Below are 16,849 nucleotides of genomic sequence, written 5' to 3'. Positions count from 1 at the left end.
CATACAGCCTATTAACAGCAGAGTTCAGGGATCTTTAGATTTAGACTTGTCATAACCTGCATGAGAGTGCAGTAGGTATGAAATCTGTCTGTGAAACCACACACAGTGTCCTGGTACAGGTTTGGTTGTACAGACAGAGGAAAGGCAGGAGTGTAAGAAACTCTGGAAGAGAACAGCTGTTCATTTTGCATGACTCTCTCAGCTGGGGACCATTGAAACTGAACCACTGGTGTGTAACTCAGGTGAATGAAGTTAGAATAAGGCTCAATTTGTTTAAGTTCACTGAGGAGCTGTGGACTGAGGCTTAAGGTAAAAGTGCCTTTTTTTGTAGCTTTCTGAAACAGTGGAGGATAAAAACTGTTTCCTGTCATCTTAGAAAACTAACAGAGATCTCTGTTCTTTAGGACAGAGCAATTCCAAAGAAGGAAAAGTGGTGCAGTAAGTTAGGAAATGCATAAGACAGAGGTATCTTGAGTCTTTGCCAAGTACTGATTCAGAGCCTGATCCTGAGATAGTTTTACCTCTGATTGTGTTACAAACAAGAAACTAAATTAGAAACTATAAAAAAAAAAAAGTATTTTTTAATTGCACAACTAGAATTCCCTGCTAAACTGTGTGGACAAATCTATATTAAGATTAGAAGATGAGCATTAGAATTTACTTTTTAAGATTTTTTTTACAGTGGCAGGTCTGGACATCCAATGAAAGGTTTTCAAAAAGGCACTTTTAAAGCAAACTTTTTATTTAGCTGAATGATCACAATTACTATTTCTAACACTTACAAAGAGGAATGTTTTGAAAATAGTACCTCAAAGCAGTGTATAATGAGCTGAGTGGAAATTGAGCAAGAAGCCTAATTTAGAGAAATACTAATAGCTGCATTCTGAAATACAGCCTGAGTGCTCTGATGGGGAAAAGTGTCCCACAGCATTAGGATTACTCATGAGTCTGGTCATCTCCAGATCTATTTCTCTTTCATTGTTGCTCACACCCATTTTAAGAAGATTGGGAGTCTCATCCAAAATATTTAGCTTACATTTCTTGACGCTGAGCGAATTCCAACCGTGGCAGCTGTGGTGCTGTTGCTTCCAAGAGTGGCAGGGCAGGCTCTGGCACACAGTTACTTAGCAACAGGGAAGCTCACGTTTGCTTACAGCTCCTGCGTGTGCATCTAAATGTAGTTCTGGAAAAAAAATAAAAGGTTAAAGGACTTTGGAAGGGGAAAGAGATACTTGAACAATTTGTACTGTTCAGTGGTTGAGACTGATGGCAATAGTGCATAGGACGATTATTCTCAAAATATTTTGTCTTTTAAAATCTTTATTAGACTGTTAATATATTGCAAAAATTTGAAATCCAAATGAGCAGAACCCTACTCCTACCAACTACAGAAAGGTCAAAAATAAAAATACAGCAAATGGTAAAGAGCAGGGGGATGTTCTGTTTTGAATGCCCATGTTACAAATGCATTTTTTGGAAACAAGAAGTTTCATTATTTGAACGTTGGGAATCGGAGGAAGTCATAAAAATGATGTTTTGTGTGACTAACAGATGGGTTGAGACTATATTAGATTAATTACTACTGATTGTTGATTGTTGCTTCTCGGTTCACCAGTGCTTTTTTTGCTGATCAAGCTGTGAAATCTTAATGGGTTTTTGACAGCTTGCACTCTGTGACTGCAATAATACTCAAAAGCACAGTGACTTAAAAGGCCACTGTCAGCCTGTTCTTGGGTTGTATTGTGGTTACAGTAATCTCAGTTTCTGGGGTTTCAGGCTTGCAGTTTTCCTTTTTAGCCAGCACTGGAGCTGCAGTGGGGTTTCCTTATATAGCAAAGGCAGGAAGGTGAATGCAGCTCACTCAGATGTGAGGGGGAGGCAGGGACCAGAGGGAGCATGCCTGGAGTGCAGAGGGTAGGAAAAAGACAAGCTGGATTTGGCTAGGGAATGGAGAAAGGTCTGATGGTGGGAATTAACAATGAGTGTGGTCAGGCTCTGAGGAGAGTGACCTGGAGACCTGCAGGATGTCACTGAAGGAGCAGTGCATTGATTCAGCAATGGGAGCTGGAGGAGGAGCAGGGCAGTTTGGAGAACAGGGAGAGTGCCTGGAGAGGTGCTGCCCTTGCAGAGGAGTAAGGATACTGCTATTCCAGCTGCTCCTGGAGTTGGGCAGTTCCTTTATATCTAGAAATTCAGTGGTTGGAAAAAGGAATTCTCCAGAGGCTGTGTTCTTTTGTTCCTGTGCTTGGTTGTCCCCATCTGTACCCTTACTTGTGAGTTTACTGGGCTTTTCTGTGGGCAGCAGATTCAGACATGATATGGAAGATGAACAAGATCCACCACCACTGGGAGTGGGATTGAGAGTGTTAATCCTTGTTTTTCAGAGCTGAGTCAAAATGGGGAGACATCTTGTGAAGAAGGTTTTTGAGGGCTAGAATGAACCTGGTTAGGGGACAGTGATTTAAAAGTCATGAATCCAGCCTGCCAAAGTTAAAGCCCAGCTAAAATATTTACCTTTGAATTTCATATTCAGTCTAGAGGATTCTATAATTCAGATTTCCACATGTATATTCATGTGCTTCATGTGTACTTTATGGGGCTGACTCATTTAAATGATGTCTCCTCTAGTTAATGGACCATTAAATGAGAGGCTGTAATTACCACCTCTGTGGCTCAGAGTGGGCAAGAGGATATGTGTTAATTCTTTATAAAAATGACAGGACTGTGCATCTGCAGAATAGGAGCTGGATAAAAATCTTTCATCCCCTGCAAGTGTCAGGCTGCTCATCCCATGCTGGGAAACGAGCCTGGTCTGCTCCTCTCCCTGCTGAAGGCTTTTTAGAAGGCAGGTAGAAGAATGATGTAAAATAATTTTGTTTCCAGTTACCTGTCCATGTTTTAAACTAATAGGCTGTTGAATATGAAATCTGTGCTGCAGCAACTTCTACCTTTTGTAAAGGTAAAATGAGTAAAGTTTGTTTTTCCTTTTGCTTTTGCTGTTCCTTCCTTCAGTAGTGGAGACTGGAAGGATCCAGGTGCTGTCAGGTTGACCTGTGTACCAAGGCTTGGGGTTTCACAGAAGGAGGAGACTGCTACCCAAAAATTGGCCCTCACCCTTACAGAGAAGGCTTCAATTTCTTCTCCTTTGGACCTTTCTTCTGACCATCAAAGCCAGGTTTGCTGTGTAATGTGGTAGCTCTCAATGCAAACTCATCTACATCACCCACCCATGTTTGCCAGAAGACAAAGTACATACAGAGTCACTTTGTCTCTTAATTTGATTTTTTTATGGTGGTTGTTGCTATTTTCAAGTCTTCCCTTGGTAAGTTGCCTTTTGTGAGTTTATTCAGCTGCAGACATTATATGCACTTGCTTTGGCAGCTGGAACAAGAGCAGAATATTGACAGAATTAAAATTTGCTGGCAGTTGTATTTGTGCTTTGCAGGCAGGATTCGTTGTAGTGCAAATCTTTGTGGGCTAATGAAGTTAAAGCAGGGCTTTAGATAGAATTCTTTTCAACAAAAGCAGCCTGCCTAAAGCTGTCTCTGCTAGTGTTTTCCTTCTGAAACAATGAGAGCAAATGCTGCAGGTTTAAAAATGGAATATAATTTATGAGGCATCAAGCCTTGGGCATGAGTCCTTGTGTAACTGGAATTTAAAATCTAAAATGAATATTAATGAGGTGGGGAGGGTTGCAGACCTGTCCTTTAATACTAATCCATTGTGAGAGAAGCAGCTCTAGCAATGAGCTGATACTGGCACAGAGACAACCAGGAATTGACTGCTCTTAGAAAATGCCTCATCACTCAAAGTCTTCACAGGCTCCTGAATACTTGTCCTGATCAGACACAGAAGGGCACCTGAACATTTCTGGTGTCAGTTCCCTGCTGATCCTGTGTGCATTTCCCTGGGGACACTCCTGTGCTGGCTTTCAGCTCCAGCCCGAGGTGTGGATGGAAGCGTAATGGAAGGGTAAGTCAGCAGGGCACTTGGGAAGTGCCTGTGGAAGAGAACTGGGAACCTTCAGGCTGATCTTTAGGGCACAGTTATGGTGACTTAGACTGGGTGACATCAGTGTTAGAAGCTCCCTGCCCCTGATTATTAATGCCAAAAAGGTTCTCAAATAATTAAGTGATTTCATAATTCTTAAGGGTGTGTAGAAGAAATGTGCCAAGTGACTAAAGCTTCCCCTCATTTTCAGGAAAGAAGGTACTTTGTATTAACCATTTGATCTAAGTCATGATGTTCAGATTATAAATTCCCTGAAAATGGGATCTTTGTGGACCAGTGCACCTCCTCCTAATTCACAGAGGCTGATGATGCTGGGAGATGAGAGAGGTTGCCTCAAAAATACTGAGCCCCTTCATTTTACTCTGTAGTTAGGGCAGGAATTGGAAAATTTGTCAGCAGCTGGCTGGAGAAGCCAGTTAAAATAAACCTCTCTACCTCTTGTCTTGGTCTGTGCTCCAAATGCACTGATGTGCTGCATCCTCTCTAGTTTGAGAGAGGAGTTTTGGGGTGTAAGTACAGCAGGTTTGAAGAGTTTGTCTAAAAGTTGAAGTACTAACCTTGATCTTGATTTCATTTGTTGGATGTTATGTGCATGAGTTTTGGTCAAGTTCTGCATTTATTCTATAGGTAAATGGTGTCTTGTGACACCTACAAAGCCTATACTCAAAGTGATCACTTTCCTTGCCTCTAGCTCAAGGGCAAGGCACCAAGATCTGTATTTCCTGATATGTAAAATCCATTAGACTTTACCCAGGTACTAAAGGTAATATACTCCTGTGTCCATTGTCACAGAAATACATTTAACTTTGTAAAAAGTGGAGTATTTCCTTGTTGGGGATTGAAAGTTACATAGTTGCTACTAAATCGTTGCCTTTTAATACCCACAGAATCACACGGTCCAGAACTGACATTGTGAGATTGGAAATTAAACTGAGGGAGAGAGAAGCTCCAAATTAATTATTTTTCAGAACCTAAATGGAAAAATGCAGCCAGTGAAACTCATCATTATAATTATATTCTTAATATTAATTAATGCAAATACTGCAGGAAGGTGTTGTTTTACACTATGGTTCTGTATTTAGATCTGCTAATGGAAGGTTGCAGGCTGAGCATTGCTCATTCCAGCGTTCTTGCCAAAGTTTCTAAAGGATTCTCTTTGTCATGCAAGCTTTCCCCTGTGGCATGGTGCTTGCATGCTGTACATGCCTCTGCTGCCACATGAAGTAATAGTGTCTCTTTACTAAATCTAGAGTAGCTGCATGGTTATTTGTGCTATTGGAAGAAGTCACAAATATATAAAAATACTTCTTTCCCTCCCTTGGGTCTAAGGTCATTGTCAAGCCCTGCACCTCTTGAGCAGTTCCAATATTTGTTCTTTTCTTAGGTACTGGATTGGAGTCTTTAATTCCCACAATCAGTTCCATGGTAGTAAAAAAGCTGAAGGCCATGTTGAAGAGCTTGGTGTCCATGGGGATGGTCTCCTGTTCCTCTGGGAGTGGCTGGGTGCTGTTGCCAGTGCCAGGGATGCTACTGGAGCTGCTGCCTCAAGGCCAGCAGCATCCCTGCCCTGTCCATGTGGGATGGCTCAGCAGGGGCAGGCCTTTCAGCTCACAGGGCACCAGTATTCCTGTGCCACTGCATGCACCAAGCTGATGTGTCTTAAAAATCTTAGGGCAGTTTTAACCTAGAATTTATGGTTTACTCTTGCCCTTTAAAAGGGCAGAATGGTAATAATAGATCCTAAAGCTGTGAAAATATTCTATAAGCTAGGAAAGGTTTAAGTCTGTTTTACAGGTGGAAAAGCCAAGGTACAGAGATTGAGTTAGGCATTGCACAGGGGTCTGGTAGTTGAGACTGGTCTCATCTCTGGAGGTTTAAGTCCAGCACTGAGGCAGCCTCAGGTTGCCTGTGTCCCTTCAGCAGGATGTTACACTACTAACATCTCTAGAGCTGTGCTGAAGTCACCCCAGGCAACCCCTGTTCTGTACTTGTCTGTTAAATAGCCTGAAAAACATTCCCTGCCAGGCAGTAAAGCAAGCATGGCCATCTCCTCCCTGGCTTTTGCCCTGCAAGAGTTCCTCACTCACTTTGATTCTGGTTTTGTCTGTACTTACATTGGTTTAATTTCATTTTTTAACAGCATATTTGTTACTTTGCTGTACAAACCCAGCTGGAAACAGACCACTTGTTGTTGCTGTGAGAGGGGCAGCCAGCTCTGTACCCCCACATCTGGACCTGACATCTCTTAGATCATAATGCTAAAGGTACAGTATCTTATCTCCATCACTGGCCTGACTGTTCCAGGGCAGGGTGCACCCCTGCTGTGGTGGGACACACTCCTGTTGGGGTTGAAGCAGTGAAGATGTGGCTCATGCCAGGCCCTGCTCCTGCTGCCTGAGGTGCTTGTCCACCTGCTCAAAGGCAGAACCATAGTGAGAGGCTGTCATTTGTGTGCCCAAGCCTGATGGATTCATCTTAATGCTAGATCACTTGCAGCTTGTAATCAGAGATAATTCTATTACAGCTTGTTGGCTGAGTGAAAGAGGAAAACAAAGATTAAAACTGAAAGCAGATTTCCTTCTACTTCTCTAGAACTAATTTCCTTCTTAGGTCATCCAGCATCTTGGTATCTGTTCTGTTTGTGTGTTTGTCCTCCATGGACACAAACTTACAGGTAAGAACTCTTTTTAAAACAAGCATCTCTTACACAGGGTAAAATAAAAAGGAATTCATTGGCTGGGAATCAAATGCATGAGGAGCATCATTTGGGTGCATTGTGGCTGCATATTTAACTGTGTAGGTAGAAATTAAAGATCCTAGATCTAGGGGTTCACAAATATGCCTACATGGCCTTCATGGCAACACACACTTGTGCAAGTAAGTGAGGTGTTTAGAGACTGAAGGGAATGGCTCTGTGTGCATGTAGAGACAGTGCTTAAGGCATAATAGGTGTGTGAATTCTGATGGAGGATGAACCCTCCTGAACGGTCATTTTGAGTCCATTCATTGTTCCCACTATTCCTGTGCTTAAGAAGTTGGGCATGCAAGAAATTCCCACATGTGTTAGATTTGTGTTGTGTTGAGGGCAATATCCTGCAGCAGTTATCAGTGTCACTGAAAAATAGAATAGCACTTGGATAAATTGCAGTCTTGTCAGTGCTTGGCTGAAGCCAAAGTGCTGTCCTTAAGTTACAGCTACAGCGAAGTAAAATTGGATTAAAATAAGTGAAGGAACACAGAAATGCAGAGAAGGGACTGCTCAGTGGCTCCAGAGGTCTGGCTGTCGTCTTGTATTGTTTCTGTGCCCTGGAGTATCTGTTATCAGTGATTCAGGAAGTGAACTGCAGGGATATGGACAGAACTTAGTACTGTGATAAGGCAGTGAAATGACTGAAATGCCTGGTGTAGTGTCAGATAAGATGAAATGCCTGGTTTATCACACAAGCAGAATTCTAGCAAGATCCAGGGAGGCTGTGCAGCTTTATTCACTGAAAGGCTGCAGGCTACCAGGGTGACCACCAGACAAGACAAACAGAATGGGGACTTTATATCAAGAATCTGCCCTGCACAGATCCCTACGTTTGAGCGTGGGAGGATTTTGTGTTTCAGATTACATAAAGAGATTTACGGTAAGGGACTCCTTAGTGCTTTATTGTGAGCCTGGTTTGAAACTGAAAACTTTCTGAATGGCACAGAATTGGTTTCTGTGCCTTTTGTAACATGCTGTGTGTGTTTGACATTCTTGGCCAGCTTGTGCAGCCTGTTGGCTTGCAAAACACCTGCCAGCCTCAAGGAGGTGTTTCTGAAATGATGACTGCAGGCTTTGCCTTTGTAAATAAATTTACTTTTCATGGGAGCCTTGGCACATTCAAACTTTTATTCTGATTGGAATATTTATTGTATAGGATGGTAGACTGATATTCAAATGATGTGGAGGTTGGTTGTTAGTGCTTTTTGCTTTGCTTGCCATAGGTCTGTGTGTTTTATACAGTGACTCTGTTGGGCAGGCTGACCCCGAGGTGATTTCATGAGCAGCCAAGTTCTGCATGAGCCCATCTGACCTGTGGTAGAAGCAGTGCAATCACCTTGAGTGGTGGCACTCAGTGCCTCAAAGGGTGCTCTGGGGTCATCCTGGAAAGCTGTGAGATCAGAACCCCACAGTGCACAGGTCTGAGGAGCAAAGCAGAAGAGAGCTCTCCCCAGAGCTGGAGCCCTGATGGACAGAGCACAGACCCTGTGAGCACAGAGCTGTGGAGACACCACTGGTGAAGGGAGGATGGGAATCTGCTTTTCTACCTTTGTAAGCTACCTATTAAAACCCACTGTGCTTTCAAGATGCCTGTGGGCTTCAGTTTCAGTTGCTATTGTGGCAGAAAGTCTAGGAAAAGTATTTGTTTTCAGTAGCCTGTTTGCATTTACCTACTTTTTGAGCTGATGAAAAGAGCAGTAGCAGAAAATGTACTTAAGCAACTTTAAAAAGAATTCCATGGACATATAATAATGTTCAAGAAATTTAAAAAATATACAATTGTAGGGGTTGCATTTTAATTAGAATAGATCAGATTGTTGAGGGTTTTTTGAAACTGTTCTCTTTCAAAATTTTGAAGAAAGGATTTCCTCATGTATTTTGTCCAACAATAGCTGTAATGGCTTTTCTTAAAGAGCCTGTATTCGTAATCATCTTTGTTTTTTAAAGAGCCAATGGAGTAAATGAACTAAATCAACAGCAATAAACTGAGTTCTGGCTCAGTTGAAGAACAGACAAAATTTTTACTAATTTTGATAACTAGGATATTGTTCCAAAGCTTTAAATTCCTCTAATGTAACAACATGTAATGGATTTAATAGGCCAGAGTATGATGATTTTTTTGAATCATATCTTACATAAGAAACAGGCTCAGTTGACCAGACACATTTCATATCCTAGTGACTGCATGTTTTGTTGTCTATTTATGGCAACATAGCAGAACAATGTTTTGGTTTGTTCATTTGAATATACTGCTCATCTGTTGTTCTTGTTGAAGAGGTAATGATGTGTTTAAATTGTTCATTTTCAGCTTTTTGTTAAAGGTAATAAACAGCCTGAAATATGTGAGATTTTCTCTTGGTTTTTTACTGAAGGAGTGCAAATGAAAGAGATTTTCAGGACTACAGAAGGTGGCCCTAGAACCATAAAAACAAATGAGCCAGGGTTTTTTTGACTAGTCATGTCTTGGGGCAAATAAGTCAGTACTGCAGTTATCTGTCTCCATGGCATTCTGTGGCTTGGCTCTGTGCAGATCAGAGTTAGTGTTTTGCAATGAAGACTATAATGAGATTCAGAATATCTTGTTTCTCTGTAATTGATCTGTTGGGTGACTGAATAATTCTTTCATATTCATTACTTCAATTTCCTTTTCTGTAAAATTAGTGATAATGGTGCTTCTCTTCTGGAAACACATTAAGGTCCACAGGTAAAAGTTAGCTTTATTTTGATTTATTGGTTTTCCTTGTCCTCAGTGCACTAACAGTCAAAACCAACTTTGTTTTGGATGTCTCGCATTGGATTACATCACTCTGGCCAGTTTACCAAACTCATTATGTTTATCTCTTGGAAAATCATCCTTTGTTTTGTTCACAAAGCTAGTACTCAAATTCATGGAGCATTGCAAAGGGAAGGATACTTTTGGAGGATGGGACTGGCAGAAAACCCATAAGGATGAATAGTCTTGGACCACATGTGCAATTCTTAGTAAAGCTGGTGAGAACTGCTCTAATGTGTAAGTTTAATATTAAGCCTAGGGAGAGCTCTCTTTTCCCAGTGTCAGCCTGCAGGTCAGGTTTGAGCCTGTCCCAGCAGGATCTGGTGGGTGTGTGTAAGTTCTGATGTCAGTGGCTGCAGGGGGAATCTGTTGTTTGTGTGTTTGTGGGCTGGAGTCTCCTGTGCAGTACCTGGGGTACTGTGCTGTGCCTGCTGCTCTCAAGCAAGGGGCTGGCCCAGCTGCCTGGGCTCTTGTGGAAGGACTCTAACCCCAGGCAGCTCTGCAACAGTGCCCTGCATGTTCTCACAGATTGATTGGAAATCTCTTATTGCTCAGAGGTACAGTGGAGGGGAAAGTTGGTGCTCAAGCAATAAGATGAGGCATTTTTTTCTCTGAAATTAATTGGACTCTTAGGAGAGGCAGTGACAGGAGTGTTGTAACGTGTGCCTGAAGATCAAGGCCCCTGTACTTCCTTCAGGCTTTTCCTTTCTAGAGCTGAACAGCTTTGATGTTCACCTGGATCAATCCTTTTAACCTTAGTGCTCTGCTGTCTTTCTTCTGATTTGCTGGACCTGATTCATTTTTTATCCTTTTTTTTAGGACACAGCCTTAATGAGGTCCTAAAAGTTAATCTTGATGCTCCTCTGCTCATTCATGTTTGTGATTGGGGGTATGTGTCTCACTCTGTGGGGTTTTTCTGGAGGGCTAATGTCTTGCTGCTTTTGCTGCTCAGAGATATTTTTCTGAATCCTGTGTAGAGTTATTTGGAACTCCTCAGGTGCTGTTGGTTCACATCCTGAGCTTCCTGTTCTTGCACTGCACAATTACCTTTAATTTCTTTTAGCAGTTGTCTCCTGTTTTCTGGAGTTCATGCTGGGACTGCAGAGCTGCAGATGGAGATCAGGCCTTGGCACCTGCAGTTCAGGCTCCTGCTCACCTGGGAGTCACTCTTCTCTCTCCTCAGCAGAGCAGCTCTGGGAGGCAGGCTCTGGACAGTCCATGTACTGCAGGGCCCACAGAGCCCTCCTGGGGTCCACATTCTTGGCAGGCTGTGTGCACACTGCTGTGGAGAGCTCACAGAGGCAGACAGACTGAAAGAAATGAATGGAATTGGTAAACCATCCTGAAGGACTGGGATTTTTAGAAAAATACATGATTGACTAATTTCTGATTATCTCAATTATTAACACTCCCCCCAGACTTTGTGGGAGCTCAAGAGGAAGATATCATGTGCTCCAATATAAATTTTGCACCATAGTGGTCTGCAGTCTAAATATACTCTATTGAGTATCCTTTCAGACAGTTCATATCCCAGAAACTAAAGTAGTAAACTATATATAGTCTGTGACATTACAAACCAGGTTTGTTTTCACCTTCTCCATGGCTGAATTGAGATAGCAGGAGCTAACAGGTCCTCCTGCTGTTGTCTTCTATATTTGTGGCTCACCTTTCACTCTCTCATTGGTGTCCTTGTTTTGTTGTTCAGGCTTGAGCAGCCCATGTGCTTTCTGCTCACCTATCTTAGGCATATTTCTGATTTCAGGTGCTGAATGCTTCCCTTCAGAGACCTGATTCCTTCCAGCACTGCCATTGCATGGTCACTGATACAGTCTGGGGCTGGGCAGAGTTGAAAAGAAATGCCCTTTTTCTATCAATAACTCTGTTCTGGATGTTTTCTTGGTGGGTTCCTGTTCCCAGTTTCAGCTAAAGTCCCCAGGAGCCCAGTGTGGGAAGCTTCAGGGTTCTGGTTAATTCTCAGCACCCCTTTAGGAATCAGCACAGCTTGGTTTGCATCTCCCTTGACCTGTCTTGCTATAAAAAGAAAATAGTTTGCTACAGATTTGATGACTGGCTGACCTTGTTTCTTGTTCTTTATGCCAAATTATCAGGTTTAGGGCCAGAACACATTGTACACAAGCTACCAAATGGCTGTGGGTCATCCCACTGTGTGAGGCAGTTGTCACCTTGGCCAGCAGGGATGGCCTGTCTTGGCAAGGCAGGTAGGAAGCTGCCAGTCATTGCTGTGGGACACTGAGCTTGTTTTGGGGCACTTTTATCTGTTTTATGGTCAGTGCAGAATCCACTCTTCAATGGATTGATTCAGTGTACACAAACTTTGTCAGAATTTTCCTGTTTCTCCTTTTGTGGTGGAACAAGAGCATGAGACCCCTGTATTTCACCATTTTCAGGGATATTATGTAGGGACTCTTGCCAGTTGGAATGTGCTTACCTCTCTGGAGAACATGACAGCAGTATTTTCCAGCATCCAGTGGATGTGTTTTAACTCCTCTCCTAATTTCTTGCACTGGAAAGGTCTTGATGCACTGTTACTGGATTTCTAGCTGGCACTTCCCTACTACCCATTAGTGGCAAATACTCCTGGTATCAGCTGATATGAAATCCAGACCATTTATATCCTGGATCTTTTATCAGCACTGTTATTTGCTTGCTTTCCTCTGAGTGATTTTGGCTTTGTGGTGCCAGGCCTTGGGGCTGTTTTTGTAGTCCAGCACTGATAATCAGTGTGTCTGTTTACACTACAGCTGTCTCTGCAATGCAGCTGGAGATTAATTTGTCACTGATCTAACAGCAGAATTCCAAAATCAATGATTTATTTGTTTTAATTCAGGAGCCTCCTATGAGTGCAGAGAAATGTCTATGTGGTTGAAGAAAATGAATGCTCTGGAGTCTGTTGACTGCTGATTTAAGGTAGCAAGGTGGTTCAGAAGCAAAACTTCTGAGTCCTGATAGAAGCCCTGCAGGGAAGCACTGAGGGGTATTTGCTGTTTTGGGAGTGGAAATGGCTGTACCTCTTACTAGATATTTGTGCTGAGATACTAACCCCAGATGGAAAGATGGATCTCTGTGCTCAATCATAGCACTGGAGCCCTCATTCAAGGCTTCTAATTCACACCCAACTGTTCTTAAGCTATCTGCTTCAGAGAGATAAACTTAAAAAATTGCCTTCTTATTCCTTGCTCTGAGAAACTTGATTCCTGTTGTTAGTTGCCTTCTGCAATTCCACTGGCATGTGGTATAATGTTCCTTTAGGGAAGCTTTTCTGTAGATCACATTCTTTTGTTTGTTTCCTGTATACTTCTTCCAACCTGATAAAAACCATTATAAGTTTAGCTGGAGATGTTTTTCACAGCTGAGATGGATGCAGCAATTTCTCTGCTTTTTGCCAAACATTGAAACATTCACCTCAAGGACAGCAAGGGGCTTCTATGTGAGCTTTGATTATTGAGAAGAGTTTGCAAAACCACTGCTTTTTGTACACAAACTCCTTTATTCTGAATCTTTTTCCAAGCAGTTTGTGTTGAGACTGATGGTTATTAAGCCTGAAGTGATGGTTATTCCTGTATTTGTGAATGATGTCAAAGCAAAATACCAGATCTAAATCAGCAGGTGAAAATAGCACATAACAGACTTCATTATAGGGCACATAAGTATTTACTTGATCTAAAATTTTGTTAACATGGTGTTTTGGGTTTCAGTGAGAAATAGCAATGGCAAAGAGTTCTTACTTAAAAAAACCCCTACAGTTTAATTCCTGCAAAGAGCATTATTAGCAAGGAGCAGTGAATGCAGTGCTTGGTGTTTGTTGTACCACAGTTGGGAGCTGTCAGGTGGGAACGTGGGTGAGAGAAAAAATCAGGGACTGAGACCCCAGCTTACACAGGCCTGACATGGTGGCAGGAACTGCTTCTGTAAACTCCACCTGGGAGGAGTTCCCAGGGTGTGTGGCAGCACCAAGGGATGCTGGAGTCCAGTTGGATGGTTTTGGAGGCTGCCTCTTGCATGCCTGCCCATGAACACTTCTGTCTCTTAATTCCAGTGCAGTCCAGCATGATTTGAGGTGCTTGTGTGTTTTACCTGTCAAAGACCTAAACCACTGCAATGTAAAATTGTGCTGAGGTGGTGATACCTCAGTGTCCAGGAAGGGGGGCTGGAGGACAGTTCTTGCCCTTCAACCTTGGGAACGTAAGTGGAGAAGCAAAGAAAATAGAATGATGTGTTCTTACAACAATTGTCAGTCATGGTGGGTGAAAGGTGGAGTTGGAAATGATGGTAACAAATGAACAAGTTAGAACAGCTCTGAGTGTGCATTTTTGTTGTATCTTTTCAGATTTGAAGCTAAAAAGATCTTCTGAAGTAGGAAAGGAGCAGAAGCGCAGAAAGTGCAGTTAGGGGATTTGCATCTTCTCAAACAAAAGCATGTTGCTGGCAAAGTAGAGGCTTTTCTGAGGGATTTGATTTGAAGCCAGTCAAATTTCAAGTCAGCAAGAGCAATTGTGCTGGTTTTAATGTGTTTTGGAGCAAACTCTGGGTTATGTAAGTTTGTTTTTCAGAAAAGTTGACTGTCTAGAAATAACCCTTTCTTATGCCACAGGTCTGTTCCCTGTGTGTGTATCCTGAGAGCCCTATCTCATCACTTCAATGAGGAGAATTTGCTTTTACTGGTTTTATTCCTCTTGGCATTACTGCACAGCCAGGGTCACTCTCCTGTTGTGGCAGATCCCAGTGACACAGAATTTCTTGTACCTGAGCAAACTGCATTGACACAAGAGCTTTTGGCAGGTGTCAGGTGGGCCTCAGGGCTCCCTGCTGAGCTCCCAGTAGTACTGAGAGAGCATCTTGTAAGTAAGAAGCTTCTTGACTCTAAGGGGAACTTTTGTGGCTGACCCTGAAAATCAGCAGGCTTTAGGAGGAACTGACTCCATTAGATATAGAACCACTGAAATTCAGGGGAAGCAGGATCAACATGACTTTTTTGTTCAGTTTCCAGAGAAGTCTTTGTTGGAGGGTGTGGAGGAGTGGGATGCTGAATCCTTACCACCACACTGAGGAAACATTCTCAGTTACCACTCTTCTGCTCCATAATTTAATAGCTGCTTAAAAATAAAATAAATTGAAAGGATGAAAATTTTAAGTAATGAGCTTTCTAATGTAGTTTCTGTGAGTAACAGACCTGGTGGTGAGGAATAAGCTCTGGGGTCAAGTGAGTGAACGTGGATAGACAGCAGGTGCCATGTTGGCATCCTGAGAGGCAGAGTAACCTGGTGGAAGGACTGTGGGCACATGGTAAACAGTGTTATCTAGAAATCTCATCACTTTGATGTAAATGAAATGTCATAATTGATCTGTTCAGCTCTGCTGTCAGCTGCCTGGCTGAGATGCATTACAATAGTGCACATGGTATCAGGTTCAGTAACCTATCCCTGGCTCTGCTGCTGCCTGCAGACATCCTTAGATTCAGTTGTCTGGAAAATAATGAAATGGAAGTGGGGAAGGAAGGCAGGACTTGCAAGGGTATTTCCTAATTGACTGTGTTAGCAGTTTTCTCTCATTCAATACTAGAAACCCCAAGTTTCCATGGTGATTGATGGGGGTACCTGGCACCAGAGCCATGTTGTGACAGAGGCAATATTGAGTTGTTCTTGCCAGGGTCACCTGAGGATACCAACACTGTTCCACAGATCCTTTTACTGGGCAGATGGATTTCAACCAACAGGGCATGAGTGATGCACTAAATGTGGGGTTCTTGGCCTTCTAAAGCAGCTGTGGTCCAGTTCTCAGGGTGAGGAACTGGACTTTCCCCTGGTCCCAGCAGGAAAGGCAGCCATGGGCTGGAGGGATTTATCCAGGCTGATGGGCATCTCTTGCCTTGGAAGTTACTCCTCTGAGTTAGAGCCACTGCCTCCTTTGTGCTTGCTGTCAGATTTGGTCTGTTGCTGGAGCATTACTCTGTGGATATAATAAATTGACCTTTTGTGCTGTTCATGAGAAACTAGGTTTAGTAGTTCAGAAATTCAGATACCCTAAAAAGGTTCAGTTACCCTTTCATTTGCTGTAGAGAAAAGTGGGAAATGTATGTTAATGAGCTGCAGCAATTAGATGTAAATTAAGTAGATTTTCATTATAACTTGAAAAAGCTGACATCTGGTTTCTAAATATGTAAAATATAGTTGTAAAAAAATTTACTTTTTTTTCTTGCCTGAGCAGTGTTTATCAGATGTAGCCAGACTGCTTTGAGTTTATTTGCTTTGGTTTTTCCTTTTGTAATCTCCTGATGTTTTGCCACATTACATTTTCCATCTCCTTGGAACTCTATTGCACTGCAAACTTTTCCCAAAGCCTTTAAGTTCTGTATTAAGCTTTGGCTTTTTATAGGCCATATAAAAAGTTATTTTTTCACTTTCTTATGTATTGTCAGCCATCTCCAGTTTTACAATGTTGTTGGAAGCAATGCAACAATCTAATGAGATGATCTGTTTGAGCAGCTGGTTTTAACCTCTGTGACATTTCTCATTTGGGCTATCAGTCTCTGCTGTCACTTCAGTACATGGTGTAGATTTTTTTTTTTAATATTTTATTTTCTATTCACTCTATCTTTGAGGATTTTTTCCTTCCTTTGGGTCAGACCTAGCAAGGAGGAATGGTAACTAAACTGCTATATGATAGGTTTTCTGTGTTGAATCTGAATTTTTCTCTTGTTTTCTGACATCTCTCTCCCAGCTGGGAGTGTGTGAGAGGTGTGAGCCAAAGAGGAATAAACTCTTCTCCCCCTTGAGAATAGAAGTCCCTGTGGCATCATTGCTTCAAGGTCACTTGTAGTTGTGTTTCTCCAGCATGTGTGTTCCTTTTCTCTGCCTTCCTGAGGTACCTGATACCTTGGAGGTGTTTTAAAGGGATCAGAAAGGTTTGTTTCAGTCCAGCAGACAATGGAATCAAGGCAGTTGCCTGCACACTCCAGATCCCAGTGCTCATTTTTTGTTACCTGGAAGAAATGAGCAGAAACCCACAATTGTCATCAGAAACTTTGTTCAGGTTACACCCAGACAGTGATGGAGTCTTGTGGGTCACCAGTTTGGGCAGTGACTGAACATAGCTGTGCTCTCTGGCATTTGTTGTTCACACAGCACTCTGTACATTTGGGGGCTGAAGATGAAGCACCCTGTGTTGTGGTATCTAAGTGCAAAATGTCCTTTTAAGCCACAGCTCCTCACAAAGCAAAAGTGACTTTGATAGGCTGTGGCACTTATCACAATGTGCTTTTTTTTGGTGTCAGGCATTTTAGGATTTTTCCCTTAGTT

At 42.3% G+C, this 16,849-nt stretch overlaps 1 protein-coding gene across 2 annotated transcripts in view; it reads left to right on the top strand.

Moving 5' to 3' along the window:
* Nucleotides 1-16,849, top strand: part of MYLK3 (myosin light chain kinase 3) — a 45,712-nt gene that overhangs the window by 5,168 nt on the left and 23,695 nt on the right. The window contains exons 2-3 of one of the 2 annotated variants that reach the window (XM_077185071.1): nt 3,013-3,972; nt 6,152-6,275. In XM_077185071.1, coding sequence (XP_077041186.1) covers nt 6,267-6,275 — 9 coding nt within the window. In that variant the 5' untranslated portion in view covers nt 3,013-3,972; nt 6,152-6,266. Of the gene's footprint in view, nt 1-3,012; nt 3,973-6,151; nt 6,276-7,377; nt 7,641-16,849 lie in introns of those variants that run through there. The other variant, XM_077185070.1, reaches the window with a different exon arrangement.

Source organism: Agelaius phoeniceus, chromosome 12 (genome assembly GCF_051311805.1).
Source record: "Agelaius phoeniceus isolate bAgePho1 chromosome 12, bAgePho1.hap1, whole genome shotgun sequence".
NCBI classification, from domain to species: Eukaryota; Metazoa; Chordata; class Aves; order Passeriformes; family Icteridae; genus Agelaius; species Agelaius phoeniceus.
Note: the sequence above shows the minus strand (reverse complement) of the source record. Positions and strands in the feature narration are given on the sequence as shown.